General features: G+C 58.9%; 2 protein-coding genes across 3 annotated transcripts in view; both read left to right on the plus strand.

The window, feature by feature from the left end:
• The first annotated feature begins 2,921 nt into the window (after positions 1-2,921).
• The window catches only part of LOC145714071 (polyprenol dehydrogenase-like), a 135,294-nt gene continuing 118,213 nt past the window's right edge, over positions 2,922-20,002 (plus strand). The window contains exon 1 of the mRNA XM_081793143.1: positions 2,922-3,125. Within this exon, the coding sequence (XP_081649269.1) occupies positions 3,017-3,125 (109 nt within the window). The 5' untranslated portion in view covers positions 2,922-3,016. The remainder of the gene's footprint in view (positions 3,126-20,002) is intronic.
• Positions 3,010-12,188, plus strand: LOC145714070 (E3 SUMO-protein ligase ZBED1). Of its 2 annotated transcripts, none has more exons than XM_081793141.1 (2): positions 3,010-3,125; positions 8,680-12,188. In XM_081793141.1, the coding sequence occupies exon 2, from the start codon at positions 8,733-8,735 to the stop codon at positions 10,815-10,817; it is 2,085 nt and encodes a 694-aa protein (XP_081649267.1). In that variant the 5' UTR covers positions 3,010-3,125; positions 8,680-8,732; the 3' UTR covers positions 10,818-12,188. The 2 variants fall into 2 exon arrangements, with proteins under 2 accessions (XP_081649267.1, XP_081649268.1); XM_081793142.1 differs by having other exon boundaries at positions 3,014-3,125; positions 8,683-12,188.

Consider the following 20,002-nt stretch of genomic DNA (forward strand, 5'->3'; position numbering starts at 1 on the left):
CGGCCCCCGAGAGCTCGTGCTCATCCTTGTCCGGGGGATGCCCGCAGGGACCCAGTGGGTGGACGCCCCAGTTTGGACCCCAGGAGACCTTGAGTGGAACCGGTGTCTCGTTTCGAGCAGTTGCATATGGGGTGATTTATTGCAAGTGTGATAAAAACCAGACTGAAGAAGCTTCTGTGTCTTCCAGATCAGGAAGGTGACTTGGGGGGGGGGGTGGTCCCCTAAAAGCACTGCAGGAGGCATCTGGGGCAAGGTCTCAGCTATCAGGATCCCCTTCCCCAGCTCACGGCTGCAGAAACCTCACGATACGGCACTTAGGGGAGACTGGACAAGAGGAGAGGAGGGGACCACATGCCTGTCCTGGCTGCTTTTGCACAAACGCTGAGAAATCCCGCTGCTCACTGGTGAACCCCGGGTTCCACACCCTCATCGTTTTCACGCTGTGAGCCACAAACTGCCCACCCCACACGGCAGGGGCTGCTGTGGGGAACAGGGCACAGGTGACAGGTACGGTGACTCTCCCCGATGGTCTATGCTGGGTGCACCTGGCCGAGCAGGGCAGGCTCATATACTCTGGTCCCGCAGGGCATCCTGGGAAGGCTTCTGGGCCTCAGTTTCCTGATCTGCAGCACAGAAGGTTGCAAAGGCCAGAAGAAACCTTCCGAACCCGGCTGGGGGTTGCGGGAAGGAGCTGTGTGTCCCTGGCATCTTAGAATCGCATGGAAAGCCAGTCCAGGTGGCCGGAGTGAAAGGGTGCCCCCTGCAGTCAGGCCTGGGGGGGGGGGTTCACCTCCTAGGGGAGGGAGTCCTGGGAGATCCCGGGTCCTGGTGGGGGTCTGGGATCTGGAGGGTTATGGACAGGTGTGGGATCCGGTGGTCTTTCCTAGTGTGTGTGTGTGTGTGTGTGTGTGTGTGTGTGTAAGAGATTCTAATCTGCATTCAGGTGGCTGTTGGCATTGAGGGCAATATGAGTGGGGGTCTTGGGTTCTGGCAGGTATTGAGGTCCTTGTGGGGTAGCCGGGTTTAGGTGTCCATCGTGGTGGGGGGGTTCTGGGTAGGGGTCTGTGGGGGAGTCTCAGTGAAACTCCAGTGATCCCAACATGGGTCTGGGGGGGGGGGGGGTCAGGTGGGTCCAGGCAGGACTGTGACCAGAAGCAGCATAGGGAGTCCCCAGCCACGATGTGTGGGGATGTGTGATTCCAGTGGGGTCTGCTGGGGGTCCCTGCGGGAGTCTGGGTGGGGGCCTGCGGGGGTCCTCATAGGACTTTTGTGGTCTGGTAGGGGTCTGGGTGAGGGTCCCTGATTTGAGTGGGGGTCTGGATGGGGGAGTGTGAGGTCTGGGCAGGGATTCATTCATGTGGATGTCCAGGTAGAGTTTTGCACTGTGGAGGAGTGTTGGGTGGGGGCAGGGTCCCGGGGTCTGGAAGGGGTCCCTGGGCAGGACTTCCAGGTTCCGGGAGAGGTCTCTGGTCTGGGCAGGGGCCCCGGGCTGGGGTAGGGTGGGTGGTGCTGTCTGGGTGGGGTCTCGAATCCTACCTCTGGGCAGGGTCCCTAGGTGGGTGACCCGGGTCCAGGAGGGATCTGGAAGGAAGTCCCGGGCAGGGGTCCTAGTCCCGGATCTGGGGTTCAGGCGGGGGCCCTGTGCAAGGCTCCACCGGGGGTTCCTGGGCCAGGGTACGGTGTGTGGGGACCCATGGACCGGGAGAGGGGAGAGGTCCATGGGTGCGGTCCCCTCGTGGGGTTCTGGTATCTGGGTGGGGTTTGGGTCGGGGGTCTTGGGCCTGCGAGGCAGTCACTGGGTAGGGGTTGGGGGTCCGGATGGGGATGTCTGGTCTAGCATCCGGGCTGGGTCCCTACCCAGTGACAGACACAGGGGCCCTGGGCAGAGTCGGGCAAGGCCAGGAAGGGGTCCCCAGCTGGGGTCCGGGATCTGGTCGGGGTCGCAGGATCAAGGGAGGGGTCGGGGTAGCGGTGGAGTTTCCGGGCAAGGGGTCCAGGGTCCGGGCAGGGTCAGGCAGGGTGTTTGGGGAGGGGGTCCGGAGGCGGAGTCGGGGAGGCACCAGGCGGGGATCCAGGGTGTGGGCCGGTGAGGGAGGAGTCTCGGAAGGGGGGCAAGAGTCCGGGCAGGGGTCCAGGGTCCGGATCTGGTTCCGGGCAGGGGTCCATGGTCAGGCAGGGCTCTCGGGCCGGGGTCCAGGGTTGGGTTCGGGTCAGGGAGGGGTTCCCAGGCGGGGTTCCGGGGTGTGGGCAGGTCCCCAGGCGGCGTTCCGGGGTCATGGCAGGGTCCCCGGGGCGGGGTGGGGGTGGGGGGTGTTGGGACGGGGGTCCAGGGTCGGGCAGGGTCCGCGGGTGGGGGTCCGGGGTCAGGGCGGTTACCCGGGGTCTGGACCTCTGGCGGGGGCCCCGGGCGGGGTTTGGGGCTCGTGGGTCGCATCGGGGTGAGGGCGGGGGCCCCGGGCGGGGGATGGGGGGCGGGGGCCCGGGGCGGGGGTCCGGAATCGGGGGTTGGGTCGGGGTCAGGGAGGGGGCCCGGGGTCGGGGCGGGGTCAGGGCGGGGACCCCAGGCGGGGGGCGGGGGTCAGGTCCGGGTCAGTGCGGCGGTTGGGGGTCGGGTCGGGGTCACGGCGGGGGTGCCTGGCAGGGGTTGGGGCGGGGTCCCTGGCGGGGTTCGGGGTTCGCGTCGGGGTCAGGGCGGGGGTCGGGGTCAGGGCGGGGTCCCGGGCGGGGGCCCGGGGTCGGGTGCGGGGCCCCGGGAGGGGGTCGGGGGGGGTTGGGGCGGGGTCCCTGGCGGGGTTCGGGGGTCGCGTCGGGGTCAGGGAGGGGGGTCGGGGCGGGGGCCCCGGGCGGGGGAGGTCGTGGGGGGGGGGCGGGGGAGGTCGGGGCGGGGTCCCGGCTCCCGGGCCGGGGCGGGCGCGGAGGGCGGGCCGCGCGGGCGCGTTTCCGCCGGCCGGTGTCGCGCCGGGTCCCGGGGGCGGGCGGCGGCGGCGGGCGGCGCGGAAGCGGCGGCCGGGCAGCCATGTCGCCTTTGTCTGCGGCGCGGGCGGCCCTGCGGGTCTACGCGGCGGGCGCGGCGGTGGTGTTGGCGCAGCTGCTGCGGCGCTGCCTCGGGGGCTTCGCGGAGCCAGGTCAGCGGGGCTGGGGGGGAGGGGGCGGCGCGCTCGTCGCTCGGCGGGGCCGGGGGGGGGGGGTTGGCGGGGGGGTGAGGCGCGGGCGGGCCGGCTGGAGGGGGGGAGGCGCGCGGCGCGGCGGGGCGGGGGGCGAGAGGGCCCCGGGGCTCCTCGCTGCCGCCGGGCCGGGGCCGGGGTCTCCCGGAAGCCCCCCCCCCTCCCCCGCTCCCCGGCCCTGGGGCTGCCGTGCGCGCCGCCGGGGGTCCCCGCGGGGACGGGGCGCGCGGGGCCGCCCCGGAGGTGCCCCCTTCCCCTCCCCCAGCCCCGGGCGCGGCGGCGGCCTCTTCCCGGAAGGCCTGGCCGGGGCCCGCTCGGTGCCCGCGCCCGGAACAGCGCCCCGCTGCGCCCGGAGCTCCGGGTCGGGACCCGCCGGCGCGCCGGGCAGCGGTGGGGACCGGCCGCGTGGCCGCGGACCCCGCCGCCGGGAGGCCCCGGTGCGCGCGCGGCCTCACGGGGATCCGGGGCCCCCCCTCCGGCGGGTGCGCACGGGCCGCGGGTTATTTTTAGGCCACAGAGGAGTCCTTTCCCAAACACGGCACTCGCCGGGAGCTGGGCTAGTGCGCTACCTTGCAGTCCGTACCCCCGGCTCTGCTGCCGCCTGCGGAGGGGGTCCCAGGGAGCTGTGCCAGTCCCTGGAGCACCCCGCAGGACCCCCCTCACCCCCCCGCCCCACACCCCGAGACGCGCCACACGGAGAGCAGAGCGTGTGTTGTCGCCAAAATACAGCTGAGCCTTGAACGACTCCGGCCTCAAGCGTGCAGTTTCACCCACATGCGAGTTTTCTGGGTTTTTGCGTTTGTGTTTGTGTTTGTTTTTGTTTTGCACAATGACACCACACCACTCCGAGTGCGTTTTCTCTCCCTTCCCATTTTCTTAATCACCTTTCCTTTTCTGCAACTTCCTTCATTGGAAGAACACAGCGTCCTCTACTTGATACACAAAGTAGGGGCCAGCGCGCCGTGCCTGGGACCCGTGAGGCTCCGGGTCCACACTCACCAACTGTGTGCGAAGCCGCAAGTTCCGAGCCGACTTTCCAGGCTGGGGGCACTTGGCCCCCCGCTCACCCCCACGTTGTTCAAGATCCAACTGTACTTTTCAGTTCCGCCCTCTAGCCGCTAACGGAGGGGAGGGAGGGGAGTGGAGGGCGGGGGGGGGGGGGGCTCTGGGTCAGCCCTGAGAGCCTCAGCTGTGAGTAGGAAGAAGAGATTGTTTTCGGGGAGCCCCACCCTCCCCAACCTACACTCAGGGAAGTGAATCTTTGATTTTTACCTGAGTTTTGTGTCGTCTGATACACTGATGTTTGGTATTTTCTAACACATTTATAGGCAGTAGAAGCCAAGGCAGCGGAGGTGGGGGGTGACGAGCCAGCCAGTACTGGGAAGTCAACTGGTGTCTTTTAAATCAGCTTGGGCACAGTGACGAGCTATGGGCAAGCCGCCCCAAGTTGTAGGATGTGGTGGCTTCTGTGTTTCCATGTGATTTCGCTTTTAGACGGGGCCCTATCTAAGGCTCTGTCGCCTGTGTAGGAGCCCGTCCACGGGGTTCCCAGAAAAGACAGGTTCAATCTGGCAACGGGATTTGAACTTGCGTGTTTCAAGAACTTGTTTCTGTGTGTTGGAGCTGGCGGCTTGGTCTGGTCTTTCCACTTGTTGATTAAAAAAAAAAAACAAACCAACCAAAAAAAAAAAAAAAAAAAAAAAAACGGTGAAAATACAAGCCAGTCCTGAAGTCACATGTCCGCCAGAGGAGTCCTTATCTGTGCCCCAGAACTGGATCGTTACATATAAAGATGAACTTTTTCCTGATGGCCCCACGCGAACCCCCCGCCTGTCTGTCGCGTTAGAGACAATTTTAGATACTGTGGGAAGAGGGGGTCTCCTCTGAGGTCTGCTGGTTGCCGGTTGCCCACGCCTTGCTGTGCCTTTTAAACCTTTTGTGATCTTCTCCTCCCCAGACCGCACCTTTGAAGGAGAGCCAGTGAACTTTGTCCTGGGGGCCTCGAGCTAAACAGTAAAAAGCTGAGTGTTTTTGTGTGAACTCAGACCAGGAGGTGGCTCTTGTACCTTTTGTTTATTTGTTTTATTTTTTAATGCTTATTTATTTATTTGTTATTTTTGGGGACAGACAGAAAGAGCATGAGCAGGGGAACGGCAGAGAGAGAGAGAGAGAGAGAGAGAGAGAGAGAATTATAGAATCGGAAGCAGGCTCCAGGCTCCGAGCTGTCAGCACAGAGCCCACCGCGGGGCTCGAGCCCACACACCATGAGATCATGCCCTGAGCCGAAGTCGGACGCTTAAGCAATGGAGCCAGCCAGGCGCTTGTCTCTTGCACGTTTTATAAAAGGGGTTTCACGTGGCAGGCATGATGTCTGATGTCATTCAGACTGTATGCGGGTAAGAAATAAAAAGAGCTAAGAGGTGAGCGGTCCTTCCTGCTAACATTTCTCAATTTCTTAAAATTGATCCACAAACAAGATCGTTACAGACTCAGGAATGAATGTTGGTCATGTCTTTTTAGAGACGGCGTACCAACAAACCGAGTTCCCATGAGATGGTCTCATTTCCAGATTTTTTGTGTGGTCAACCCCGGCCAGACGGCCCATCACACGCTGAGGTGTATCTATCCGTCATATCTTAAAAATACACGATTATTATTATTATTATTATTATTATTTTACCGCATTTAATATCCCAATGTCATCGCAACGCCCAAGCACTGGCCTCAAACCTTCCGGAAATTGCCGTGTTGTCTGGGGACACCTCCTCACATTGGCACCATCAACGGAGGGTTTGTCTGTTGCAAATTAACACGTCTCGATGCATCAGTGAGTTTTGAAAAGGAGAGAAAATCGACTTGATGTGTTTCAGGGCGCCGTTCTGATCTTGCAGAAAATTCTTAAAAATTCTGTGTGGGGGGCGTCTGTGTGGTTCAGTCGGTTGAGCGTCTGATTTCAGCTCAGGGCATGATCTCACGGTCTGTGGGTTTGAGCCCTGCGTTGGGCCGGATTCTGTGTCTCCCTCTCTCTCTGTCCCTCCACCACTCATGCTCTGTCTTTCTGTCTCTCTCTCAAAAGTAAATAAATGTTAAAAAATGCATACATAAAATCACAGAAGCCAATGATGTGTTATTAGCAGTGACACAGTTTTTTCAGTTGAAAAAAAATAAGGACATTTCTCCAGGAGGCAAAGGAGGCTAGCGACTGTCGCGGCCCTGTGTTCGGTGTTGGCCATTCGCTGGTCTCTTGAGTGCCGGGACTTCTGGAAGGTGGCAGGCTCTGTGTCCGCTGCCCTCCCCCACCCCTCGGGATGTGCTGTTTGGGAAGGATACTGACCGCTCTCTGAAAAAGGCAAGAGCTTGCGGTCCCCCGGGGGTGGGGGGGGGAGTTCTTGGGGACGGTCCCCCAGAGGTCCTTGGAGCACCCGCCAGTATGAGCTGTGAAAGGCGGCCTTGAAGAAACCTTTACAGGTGGCCGTGTCCGCATGGATCTCATAGACCGCGGAAGGCAGCCCTGCCCGGTGGCCTTCCAGGGGCTCACAGGAAGCCGTCACCTGCTGTCCTGGGCCGTGGGCGGCGGGGAGGGGGAGGGAGGCTGAGTTTCTGACCTAGCTGTGTGCACCAAGGGGAAGAAACCAACTAGAAGACCCGCCCGCCCTCAGGCCCTGCTTGGGATGCCGCCGGGATTGTGTGCAACCCTCGGTCGGGGTCTCCTGACCTCATTCCGCTAAATTCAAGACACGTGTTCTAACGAAGATGACGTGGCAGGGAGACTGGACACCTGGGACACCCACATGGTGTTCCTCGGGTCCGACGTTCCCCTTCCGGAACCAGGGTGCCGCACTGTTCGTGGGTCCTTGACTGTCCACCTGACCTGGAGACTCCGCGCCCCGTATCTTGGCTCCTTACCTGGAGCGGGTCACAGCTGTGGTGCCCTCTATGCCGCCCGGGGACCATAATGCCCCGTCCGGGGTATTGTGACATCTTCCTGAAAAGCCTCAGGCAGGCCAGCGTGGAGGGGCGTGCCTGCCTGTGAGGACGCGGGGGCCTTCGCGGCATGGTGTTGACACTCAGTATCTTTTAAAGTTTCACCTTTGTCCTAGGACTGTCCTGGGTCCTTTCCCAGCTCTGGAGATCAGATTCTGAGATCCAGGTGGGGCGGGACCACTGAGAACCAGGGAGGGCAGGGCCGCTGGGATCCAGGCAGGGCCACTGAGATCCAGGCAGGACAGGGACCCTGAGATCCAGGCAGGGCAGGGCCGCTGAGATCCAGGCAGGGCCGCTGAGATCCAGGAGGGGCAGGACCACTGAGATCCAGGCCCGTCTGAGCCCACTCCCTCCAGAGGCTCCAGGGGAGGGTCCTTCCTGCCTTTTCCACTTCTGGGGGCTCCTGGCGTCCCTGGACTTGAGGCTGTGTCCCTCCCATGACCTCTTCTTGACATCCTTCACCTAATCACAGCGGGTCCTATTTCAAATGTGGTTCCGTTTCCAGGTTCTGGGAGTACCTGCATTTCGGTGGGAGGTCTGGTCGTCGGTTTCCTGTGCACCCTGAGATTTTGTTCTGACCACGTCTCCAATACTCAGAAAATGCCTGATTGGTGTAGTTTGCCTTGTGACGCCCTGAGCACTTTATGGTGGGTTAAAACGTTGCAGACCTAACAGAGACCTTTCGACAGAACCCAGCTGCCCTTTTGGGCATCTGCGCCCTGACTGGCGGCTCCAAGAGGCCAGACTCTGGGGCTGCAGGGACGGCGGGCGCCCTGGGGCCTGTCTCCTAGGCCATGAAAACCTCCCCCCCGAGAGCCTGGCGTTGCTGGACCCGTGCACAGCAAATGCATATTTCTGCGCGCAGGGGGGCGTTTTGAGAAGCTCCCGGAATCACGATGTCCGTTCCTGCCCCCACGACGTTCCCGATCACGGACGTGCCCAAGCTCAAAAGGGAGCGTGCCATGTTCCCAAAGGCGTCGCTTTAAACTGTCAAATTTGGAGGACAAAAAAACAAAAAAAAAATTGCTATGCCTGTTAGGCAACGTAAAGGCTCTCCTGTCGAAAGTGAAATCCTGTGTTTGCTTCCTGGACGCCGTGCGCCTCTCGTCCTCGCTCCCAAAACGAGGCTTGAGCAGGCGGTGGTGGTGGGTCCTCCGGGGTCCTTGGGGACGTGGGCTTCCGCACGCAGCGAGCAGTGTCCCCGAGGGTGACCCCTCCCGGCAGGTGCCTGGTTGGCGGACGCGGTAGCACAGGAAACCATAAACAGCCAACATGAGGAAGGAGCTATGAGGACAGAGAAACCCACAGACGTGCATGTTCTCAGACGCGCGGAGGCGTCCCCGCACGTGGGACTGAGCTGCGGGAAGACAGCACTCAGCCCAGCCGCGCGAGCGAGCCCCCTCCGCTTTGCCAAAGCCACGCACGCCCCGGTCGGGTCCCCGTGCCCCGTGGCCTGCAGACCGCGTGCTCGCTCCCTCTTCGCCCGTGCCTGGGTCCCTTCTCACGCTGTGTTTGTCTTCCCGGCTCCCAGCAGGTGCGCAGGAATGAGTGGAGGCCCCCCAGGCGGGCCGCGGCACAGAAGCCATGGAGGCGAAGGGCCTGGACCCATCCCAGATGGACCTCAAGTTAGTGGCCCACCCGCGCGCCAAAAGCAAAGTGTGGAAGTACTTTGGCTTTGACACGAACGCCGAGGGATGCATCCTGCAGTGGAAGAAGATATACTGTCGCATCTGCATGGCTCAGATTGCCTACTCCGGGAACACCTCCAACCTGTCCTACCACCTGGAGAAGAACCACCCCGACGAGTTCTGCGAGTTCGTCAAGAGCAACACGGAGCAGATGCGCGAGGCCTTCGCCACCGCCTTCTCCAAGCTGAAGCCCGAGGCCTCCCAGCTGGCCCCGCAGGACACGCTGGCCGCCAAGGCCGGCCACGGCCACGAGAGCAAGCGGCAGCAGGAGCTCACGGCCGCCGTGCTCGGCCTCATCTGCGAGGGCCTGTACCCCGCCTCCATCGTGGACGAGCCCACCTTCAAGGTGCTGCTGAAGACGGCCGACCCCAGGTACGAGCTGCCCAGCAGGAAGTTCGTGTGCAGCAAGGCCATCCCCGAGAAGTACGGCGCCGTGCGCGAGGCCGTCCTCAAGGAGCTGGGCGACACCTCCTGGTGCGGCATCTCCACCGACATGTGGAGGAGTGAGAACCAGAACCGGGCGTACGTGACGCTGGCCGCCCACTTCCTGGGCGGCGGGGCCCCCGGCTGCCTGTCCGTGGGCTCCCGCTGCCTGAAGACGTTCGAGGTCCCCGAGGACAACGCGGCCGAGTGCATCACCCGGGTCCTGTACGAGGCCTTCATCGAGTGGGGCATCAGCAGCAAGGTGTTCGGGGCCACCACGGACGGCGGCAAGGACATCGCCAAGGCGTGCTCCCTGCTGGACATCTCGGTCCAGATGCCCTGCCTGGGCCACACGTTCAACGCGGGCATCCAGCGTGCCCTGCAGCTGCCCAAGCTGGCCGGGCTGCTCGGCCGCTGCTGCAAGCTGGTGGAGTACTTCCAGCAGTCCGCGGTGGCCATGTACATGCTCTACGAGAAGCAGAAGCAGCAGAACGTGGCTCCCTGCATGCTGGTCAGCAACCGCGTGTCCTGGTGGGGCAGCACGCTGGCCATGCTCCAGCGCCTGAGGGAGCAGCAGTTCGTCATCGCCGGCGTGCTGGTGGAGGACAGCAACAACCACCACCTGATGCTGGAGGCGGCCGAGTGGGCCACCATCGAGGGCCTGGTGGACCTGCTGCAGCCCTTCAAGCAGGTGGCCGAGATGCTGTCTGCCTCCAAGTACCCCACCATCAGCATGGTGAAGCCCCTGCTGCACATGCTGCTGAACACCACCCTCAACATCAAGGAGACCGACTGCAAGGAGGTCAGCATGGCCAAGGAGGTGATCGCCAAGGAGCTGTCCAAGACCTACCAGGAGACGCCGGAGATCGACATGTTCCTCAACGTGGCCACCTTCCTGGACCCCCGCTACAAGCGTCTGCCCTTCCTGTCCGCCTTCGAGAGGCAGCAGGTGGAGAACAGGGTGGTGGAGGAGGCCAAGGGGCTTCTGGACAAGGTCAAGGAGGGCGGCTACCGGCCGGCGGAGGACAAGATGTTCGCGCTGCCCGAGGAGCCCCCGGTCAAGAAGCTGGTGCTGGCGTCCACGCCGCCGCCCACCAGCGTCATCAACAGCATGCTGGCCGAGATCTTCTGCCAGACGGGGGGCGTGGAGGACCAGGAAGAGTGGCACGCGCAGGTGGTCGAGGAGCTGAGCAACTTCAAGTCGCAGAAGGTGCTGGGTCTCAACGAGGACCCGCTCAAGTGGTGGTCCGACCGCCTGGCCCTGTTCCCCGTGCTGCCCAAGGTGCTGCAGAAATATTGGTGCGTGGCGGCTACCCGCGTCTTCCCGGAGCGGCTCTTCGGCTCGTCCGCCAACGTGGTCAGCGCCAAAAGGAACCGCCTGGCCCCCGCGCACGTGGACGAGCAGGTCTTCCTGTACGAGAACGCGCGCAGCGGCGCGGAGGCCGAGCCCGAGGACGAGGACGAGGGCGAGTGGGGCCTGAACCATGAGCACATGTTCCCCCTGGGCGACGCCGTGCACGCCGGCTTCTTTGGCATCAGGGACAGCGGCTTCGTGTAGACGCCGCGGTGGGGGCGGCGGGGGGGGGGGGGGGCCGGGCCGTCACCACGAAGCTGACCCTTGATGCGTGGTCCGCTGTAAATACCCACGGTGCGCACCTGCGCGCATGCGCGTGCGCGGCCGGTGCCGTCACCAACACAGGCGCAGGACGCAGACGCGCGGCTGTGCGCATCCAGGGGCAGCCACTCCGCGCGTTTCCTGGGAGAGCCTCCATGCGCCCCAGCGGAAGGGCACAAATCAACTAGGAAACTTCTGGAAGCCCCTTTCCCCACCCGCTGGCTGGAGGCTGATTGCAACTGTAAAGCCCCAGAGATCCCCAGCCAGGAGGGGAAGGGGGAGAGGCTCCTTTCTCTTGCCACCCCCAAGGACGGAGTACTCCCGACCCAGAGAGTTTGGGATAATCCCCAGGCATGAGGAAAAAGAAAAAAAGAAAGAAAAAAGTCAAAGCTCCCATGTCCTTCCGTCGCCAGACGCCGTCATACAAGGACTTTACGCATCTGGGGCACTGATGCACTCACGTTTACTCTCGAATTGACCTTGGCACCTTGCGTGCGGGCTGGAAGGATGCGAGCGCTCTTTCAGCCCAAGCGCCTCCTGTTTGCAAGACAGACCGGCTCTAGGTTTCGTGCGATGCGTTCCAAAGGCGCGTGGGCGGCAGTCGCGTCCCCAACAGCAGGGAGAGAGGTGTTTTGTGCCTTTCCCACGGGCGTCTCTGCCCCCTCGTGCCCCCATGCGCTTTGTGGGCGTGGTTCTTTCTAAGGCCTGCACCGCCGGCAGCTTCAGCCCTGCCCGTGGCTGTTTGTGTGTGTGTCTGTGCGATGCTTCCAAGGGCTGGTTTCTCCACCGTGTTTCTCAGGATGCGAATAAGGCCCCCGCACCCTTCCAAGCCCTGCTTGTACAGAATACCAGGGGCTTGCATGTACCCAGAGTGATTTAATGGGAATCCGGGGCAAGGGACCCTTCCGTTCTGTCTTTTAAACTCGGCACCGTGAGGGCCCCCCCCCCCCCAATTTAAAAACAAAACAAAACAAAACAAAAAGCAAAAAAAACTACCACTGGGTACTTAAGGGTCGCTGTGGCTCAACAGGCAAGCTGCTGGCGACATTGTGCAGGGCCCCGGCTTCTGAGAGCGTCACGGTCGATCACCAACCGGGATTGGTCCGTGTCCTCTGGGAGGTGACTCCCCCCCCCCCCCCCCCCCCCCCCCCCCCGCCGTGTCTACAGGCCCAGGCTTGTATCTTGACGCCAACAACTGACTATGAGCCTTCCCCACGGGATTTCTTTCTTTCCTTTCTTTCCTTTTTCTTATTTAACGCTTTGGAATTTGACTCTTGTTGAATAAACCGGAGAAACAAATGAGCTGCTAATGAATTTGTCTGATGTGTGTTCATCACGAAAGAAGCAATCGAACCACAAGGGAGGCGTTGGTTAGTTTGTTTAAGGGATTTTCTGGCCCTCGAAGAATGAGTTCACTGTGCTTTGTTCTGAGGTCCTTGGAGATGAGAAAAGGTGTGGTCCCCTCTGGATATTTGTGCATCCCAATTATGTGTGTGAATAAAGCCGCCACCTGGTGACGTGATGCCAGGAGGAGCAGGCATTTGCCTTTTCCTTCACTGGGTTGGCTTAGGAGGCAAATGGTTTTGTTTATTTATTTTTGAGAGAGAGAAAGAGACAGACAGAGCATGAGCAGACGAGGGGCAGACAGAGAGGGAGACACAGAGTCCAAAGCAGGCTCCAGGCTCTGAGCTGTCAGCACAGAGCCCGTCCTGGGGCTTGAATTTGTGAACTGTGAGATTATGACCTGAGCCGAAGTTGGTTGCTTTACCAACTGAGCCACCCAAGGGACAGACAACAACAAAAAAATTTTTTTTGCACACACACGTATTGAGTTGAGGCCTCTTTTTAGTCTTGTGAACCTGCCCACTGCATCGTATTCCCTGGGATGCACATCTGTCTCTGTGTGTCCCTGGTGGGCACTGTGGGGGTCTGTGAGCACTGCTTATGTGCACACAGCCCCCAGCCTATCTGCACTCTCTTGTCTGGGTCTACACAGCACATCTGGGTTTATGCTTGCATCTTCTAAAGCCCTAAGTCTGACCTGGGTTTGTTGTTGTTGTTGTTGTTTTTTTTAATCTTTGGTTCTTTTTTTTTCTTTTTCTTTTCTTTTCTTTTCTTTTCTTTTCTTTTCTTTTCTTTTCTTTTCTTTCCTTTCCTTTCCTTTCCTTTCCTTTCCTTTCCTTTCCTTTCCTTTTCTTTTCCTTTCCTTTCCTTTCCTTTCCCTTTTCTTTTCTCTTCACTTTTCTCTTTTCTTTTCTCTTTTTCCTTGTTCGTCTTCTGCAGGAGGGCGTCATTTTAACTCTGTTTTATAACAGCCCCAAGAAGGCTGAGAAAAGGAGCCAGAGTGAACCCTGTGCACCTGTGACCCTGTGTGTGCACAGATGGTGTGCGCAAGTCTCCCATCCATTGTGCGTCTCTTGTGTGAAACAGTCTGGCCCTTCTGACTGGGTTTGTACTGCTTGCAAACGTAACAGCCACGTATGAACACAGACACCATTCTTACTGCTGGGCAGGGACAGGGGTCTAACAAGGAATGGGCTGCCCACCCTTTGCCCGAGGGCTGCAGTGGGCTCGTCCTCGATGCTGGGCTCCCGGAGCTCACCACCTGTGCGTCCTCTGCTGGGGTCAAGGCACAGGGAAGCTTTTCTTCCCTGTGTGGTGGCGATGTGCAAGACTGCTTATCTGTGGTCAGGTCCAAGTGTGTCCATCCATCCATCCATGCAGGCATGTGTCCAGCCAGCCAGCCAGCCAGCCATGTATCCATCCATCCATCCACCCATCCATCCATCCATCCATCCATCCACTCACCCATTCATATATCCATCCATCTATCCATCCATCCATCCATCCATCCATCCATCCATCCATCCACTCACCCATTCATATATCCATCCATCCATCCATCCATCCATCCATCCATCCATCCATCCATTCGTCTGGGTCTGCAGTGTTTCTGTGTCTTCCTGGCCAGGTTGTTCTTGGGTTTCCTCATGCCGTTGTGCACCTGATCCTCAAGGCAGCCCCTCCCGGTGTCTGTGAAGTGAGGCCCTGCCATGTGGCCGAGCTGTTCTTGTGACATTTCAGAGCTCATGGCTGCGGCTTGTGGCCTCGCTCAGCTTCGCCAGGGTGGCCCCCTTGGCCACGTTTTTCTGACCATTGGCGGCTTCCTTTCTCTGTCCGTGCAGGTGGAAGGTCACGTTTCCTTGGGCGGCTGCAACAGTCCTGGTGAAGCCTCCTGTCCTCTGCTGGGTCCCGAGGGATGCACACCGGCCCCATGCTCTTAGCACACAGGCACCTCGGCCGTTTGAGACAATCCTGTGCCCAGAACTCGGTTCCCAAGACACAGCCTGCAGCCACCGTGTAGACATTCCCTGCTTGCCAGACACATAGACCCAGGGTCCCTCCTGGACCAGTGACTCCCAGCCTTCCTCGTCCCTGGGTTCTTTGGGTGCTGGTGCATGTCAGGGCCCTGTAGGCTGTTTCTGCAAGGCTGGGGGTCTCCGTCCAGCCCCGCTGTTCATGCTGTCCACATTCCTTTCTCTGGGCACATTCTCAGACTCTCCGCTCAGCTCTCAGACCTCCGGCCACAGACAAGGTCCGTCCCACCTCCTGCATCCAGTGGCTTCTTCATTGTCCCAGACATGCTGCATTCTCCCGGTGACAGGAGACAAGGCGTGCGTTTCGCAGGGGACTGACAGCAGATGGGGGGGCACATTCCTCAGGAGCAGCTTCCTTGGGGATGTGGGCCGTCGCAATCTCAGTTAGGATGATGGAGCCCTGTGGCCTCTGCACCTGTCTCTGAAGTGCGTTTCATCTCAGCGGTTTGGGGTGGGGGGACGTTTTTCCTAAGAAGCTCATGGCTGGGTTTTCCCAGAAAGGACCTGGTGACTGTACAGCAGGCAGGAAGGACGATGTCTCATGCACAATGTTGGGGACATCGGCTCTGCTCTTTATGGGCAGATGGCAACGTCACCGTAATTACGTCCATGTTAATTTGTTATGTACTAGTAAGCTTTGTGATTCTGTGTCTGCATGGGATGGATTCTGTGTTTATATATATCCTATTTATATCTGTTTATGTCTATAGTCTATTGTATATTCTCCCTGCCTATCAATTCCCTATTATGTATGTATTATTTGTCTCTCAGTGTATCCATCCATCTGTCACCCACCCATCCATCCTTCCATTCATCCCTCCCCTGCATCCATTCATCCATCCATCTGTCTATCCATCCATCCATCTATCCGTCCATCCATCCATCCAACCACCCACCCATTCAACCATCCATTCATCCGTCCATCCATGATGCATCCTCCATCCTCTATATTCATCCCTCCATCCATCCATCCCTCCCTTCCATTCATCCACCCATCCATTCATCCATCAACTGTCCATTTGTCCATCCATCCATCCATCCATCCCCTATATTCATCCCTCCATCCATGCATCCCTCCCCTCCATGTATCCACCTATCCATCCAGCCAGCCAGCCAGCCAGCCAGCCAGCCATCACCCACCCATCCATCCTTCCATTCATCCCTCCCCTGCATCCATTTATCCATCCATGCGTCCATCCATCCATCCATCCATCCATCCATCCATCTATCCATGCGTCCATCCATCCATCCATCCATCCATCCATCCATCCGTGCATCCATCCAGCCGTATATTCATCCCTCCATCCATCCATCCCTTCCTTCCCTCCCTCCATCCATCCCTCCATCCATCATTCCCCTATATTCATCCCTGCATCCATCCATCCATCCATCCTTCCATCCATCCATCCATCCATCCATCCAGTCAGCCAGCCAGCCAGCCCTATATTCATCCCTCCATCCATCCATCCCTTCCTTCCCTCCCTCCATCCATCCCTCCATCCATCATTCCCCTATATTCATCCCTGCATCCATCCATCCATCCTTCCATCCATCCATCCATCCATCCAGTCAGCCAGCCACCCAGCCCTATATTCATCCCTCCATCCATCCCTTCCCTCCCTCCATCCATCCATCTATCCATGCGTCCATCCATCCATCCATCCATCCGTGCATCCATCCAGCCGTATATTCATCCCTCCATCCATCCATCCCTTCCTTCCCTCCCTCCATCCATCCCTCCATCCATCATTCCCCTATATTCATCCCTGCATCCATCCATCCATCCATCCTTCCATCCATCCATCCATCCATCCAGTCAGCCAGCCAGCCAGCCAGCCCTATATTCATCCCTCCATCCATCCATCCCTTCCTTCCCTCCCTCCATCCATCCCTCCATCCATCATTCCCCTATATTCATCCCTGCATCCATCCATCCTTCCATCCATCCATCCATCCAGCCAGCCAGCCAGCCAGCCCTATATTCATCCCTCCATCCATCCCTTCCCTCCATCCATCCATCCATCCATCCATCCCTCCATCCATCATTCCCCTATATTCATCCCTCCATCCATCCACCCATCCATCCATCCACCCACCCATCCATCCTTCCATTCATCCCTCCCCTGCATCCATTTATCCATCTGTGCATCCATCCATCTATCTGTCCTTTCGTCCATCCATCCATCCTTCCCCTATATTCATCCCTCAGTCCACTCATGCCTCTCCTGCATCCATTCATCCATCCATCCATGTATCTCCTATGTCCTATATAGAGATGTCCTGTTGGTTTTGTTGTTCTGGAGAACTCTGACCACCACACAGCCACGCATCTGAATCTGGATCTATTTATTTTTTATGAGGGATTGACACATGCGCTTAGGAGACCATGAAGTGTCATGATCTGCCTGCCATGTGATTCATTCTGAGTCTGAAGGTCTGAGAACCAGGGACACCGATGTCCAAGGGCAGGAGGAGATGGATGAGTCACCTCCAGCAGAGACAGCACATCATCCCTCCCTCCACGTGTTTGGTGCTACTCCTGCCGTTCACTGATTAGACCAGGCCCACCCAGAGTGCAGAAAACCCTCGGCTTGACCCAATCCTCCGAATCAAATGTTGATCCCTTCCAGAAACACCCTCACAGACACTCCCAGGAGGAATGAATGCTTCCCCAGCTCTCTGAGCTTCCCTCAACACAGTCAAGTTGGCATGTATGATTCACCATCACACGGGCTGGTTGACGAGAGCACTTGAGTGAATGCAGCTGGGCCAGACGCCCCGACTGTCATGCCCAGTCGACTCTCCCCTTCAACCACACTGCTCAGGGTTTGCTCCCAGCCCACGGGAGGGGAGGAGCTTATATTCACTTGCAAAGCAAGTGCTACTTAGAAATACCCTGCACATGCCCAGGATATGCCCTCTGTGTCTTCAACAGGGAGCATATTTTCTTCTACTTATTCTTCCTCCTGGGACAGATATTTCCTTGGCGGTTGGCTCTTCCTGAACACCACATCTAGCAGAGCCTTGTGTTTCTTTTCCTTTCTTTTCTTTTCTTTTTTCTTTTTTTTTTTTTTAAATGAACAGATTTTATTTTATTTTTTAGAGGAGTTTTAGGTGCACACACAGCAAAGTTGAGGGGAAAATACAGAAATGTCCCCGGTTTCCCTGCATAGTTGAATTTACATGAGACTTTACGCCTGGCGTTGTACAGACTGTGGATTTGCACACACGTACGGTGATGCGTGTCCATCATCAGAGTGATGTACAGACCCACGGCACGGCCCTAAACATTGTCTGTGCTTGCCCTCCTCATCCCTCCCTCCCCAGCCCCTGCCGGCAGCCCATCTTTCTTCTGTCCCCATGGCTTTGCCTTTTCCAGAATGTCTTATAGCTGGAATCACACAGGATGAAGCCTTTTCAGACTTTTTGGTTTTTTTCCACTTAGTAATGTGCATTGAAGGTAATTTCGTGTCTTGTCATGGCTGGAGAGCTCATTTCTATTTCACACTGAATAATATTCCCTTGCCTGCGTGGGCCCCGGTGTATGCATCCATCCACCTGCCCAAGGACAGTTTGGTCCCTTGCGAAATAAATCAGGACAGATGGGTTAGGACCACACAAGGATGCAGCTTCCTCCGGTCACAAGATGAGACGTCCTCCGGCACTTGGGTCATCTGGGTGCCTTATCCACGGCCCCTTGGCCCCGCTGGCCGTCCGCTGCCCAAGTCCCTGCCGTGTCTGTTGCTGACTTCTTGTTTCTTCCACCCGTACGTTCACCCTGCTTTTCCAGGGAACCAGCCATACGAAGGGAATGTGTGCAGAGCCCTGTGGGTCTTGGGTTCGTACTGGCATGTTTCTTGGGATTGTCGCTCTGACCCGTTGTTGTCCTCACTCGGGGCAGTGGCTTCTCACACGAAGGAGCTCACTCCCTTACCTGGGTCCAATCTTCCAGGCGGTGGCCGTGGGCGCCTGTTGTACAACACGGCGTATATTTTCTGATGGTCAATTTTATGCGTCCTGTTGGCTGTGCCGTGCAGTGCGGGCATGTGGTCAAACACCGGTTTGCACGTTGCTAGGAAGATATTTCTCGAGGAGGTAAACATTGCAATCAGCAGACGACCCTCTATACTGTGGGTGGGCCTCGTCTGATCAGTTGAAGGCCTCACAAGAAAGGACACTGAGCTCCCCAGAGGGAGAAGGAATTCTGTCTCCAGGCAGCCTTTGGACTCCGGCCGCAGCCTTAGCTTGTCCATGGGTATCAGCCTCCTGACCGGCCCTGCAGAATGGAGACAGACACCCTCAAATGCATACAATTGCACGAACCAATTCCTTATGTCAAATCTCTCTCTCTGTCTCTGTCTTTCTCTCCTCGTCTCCGCCGGTGTCTGCTGGTCTGTTCTCGGGAGAACCCTGGCGAGTACATACTTTGTGCGTAAGAGACGCGGGGTCCCAGGAATATAAGGGCCAGACTAGTTACTTAGTGAACTGATTTATTTGGAGAGAGAGAGAGAAATATTTAGTTAGCTAATTAGTGAACGGATTTATTTGGAGAGAGAGAGAGAGGGAGAGAGAGAGAGAGGGTGAGCAGAGGAAGAGCACAGACACACAGAGAGAATCCCAAGCAGACTCTGTGCTGTTACCACGAGGCTCGAACCCACTCGCCGCGAGATCATAACCTGAGCCGAAATCAAGTGCCCAACCGACTGAGCCCCCCGCCAGGCGCCCCGATGTTCACGTTCTTTTGCAAGACGTCTTTGCGCACAAAAGCACGTTCCCTTCATTCCCGAGACCCTTTCGGTGCCACAGAATTAAACGGTGTCTGGACGCGGTCGCCGTGACCCCGCTTTTCCCTGCAGGACTTCTGCACACCCGGGTGTGCGCACAGCTATCCTGTGACCCCTTCCCCAGCCGCTGGCGCTCGCCGACACGAGGTCGACCCCCCCACGTTCAGGTTCCAGACAAAGAAGAGGGCCCCTCGGGTCTCTACCCGCGAGGTGCACGGGACCTGCCTCTCGCGGTGCCTGCGAACGTGACGCCCTCGCCAAGCTCCCGGGCGTTGGAGGGATTGGTTACTTTTTAACCCGGAGCCGCTCGCAGGTGCACCGGGAAGCTGCTAAGACCCGCGGTGAGTGCTGCCCCCCGCCGGCGGCCTCACCCAAGCTCCCGGGGACGGCTGCGTGGCCGCGACCCGGGTACAGCGCAGGCTGCGCCACGCTCGCTCTGCTACCCGCCGGACACGAGCTGCTGTGTGGGGATTCATCCTTCGTCTCTTTGCACCGGCTTTTCAGGGAAGGACACAAGGCACGTGGGGTCGACCCGAGCACCGTCGGGGAGGAAACGGGGCGGGAAGGGGGCCCGGCTCAGCCCCTCCAGCCAGGCTGCCGCGTCCCGGGACGGATGCGCATCCCGCACGGACCTGTGCACGCGTGCGCACCGGTCACGACGGTTTGAATTGGGCTCCCCCCGCACCACCAGAGACACCCTGAGGTCTTAGCCCCTGGTACCTGCCAGGGGGTCGTCTTTGGAAGTGGGGTCTCTGCAGATGGTCAGGTAGGATGCGGTCACTAGGGCTGCGGTCCTTACGAGGAGAGGAGATCAGGACACAGACACGTAGGGAGGGACGACCACCTGGGGACCCGGGGGAAGACGGCGTCTGTGCACCCAGAGGAGAGGCCTCGGGACAAACCAGCCTCGGCGGGGCCTGGACCTCAGCCTCCCAGCTTCACCTCTCCTGGACCTCAGACCCCCAGC

Source organism: Panthera onca, chromosome X (genome assembly GCF_046562875.1).
Source record: "Panthera onca isolate mPanOnc1 chromosome X, mPanOnc1 haplotype 2, whole genome shotgun sequence".
Lineage (NCBI taxonomy): Eukaryota > Metazoa > Chordata > Mammalia > Carnivora > Felidae > Panthera > Panthera onca.

Excerpts from the sequence above, each read along its gene's own strand:
- LOC145714070 (XM_081793141.1), top strand. The coding sequence starts at position 8,733 with ATGGAGGCGAAGGGCCTGGACCCATCCCAGATGGACCTCAAGTTAGTG.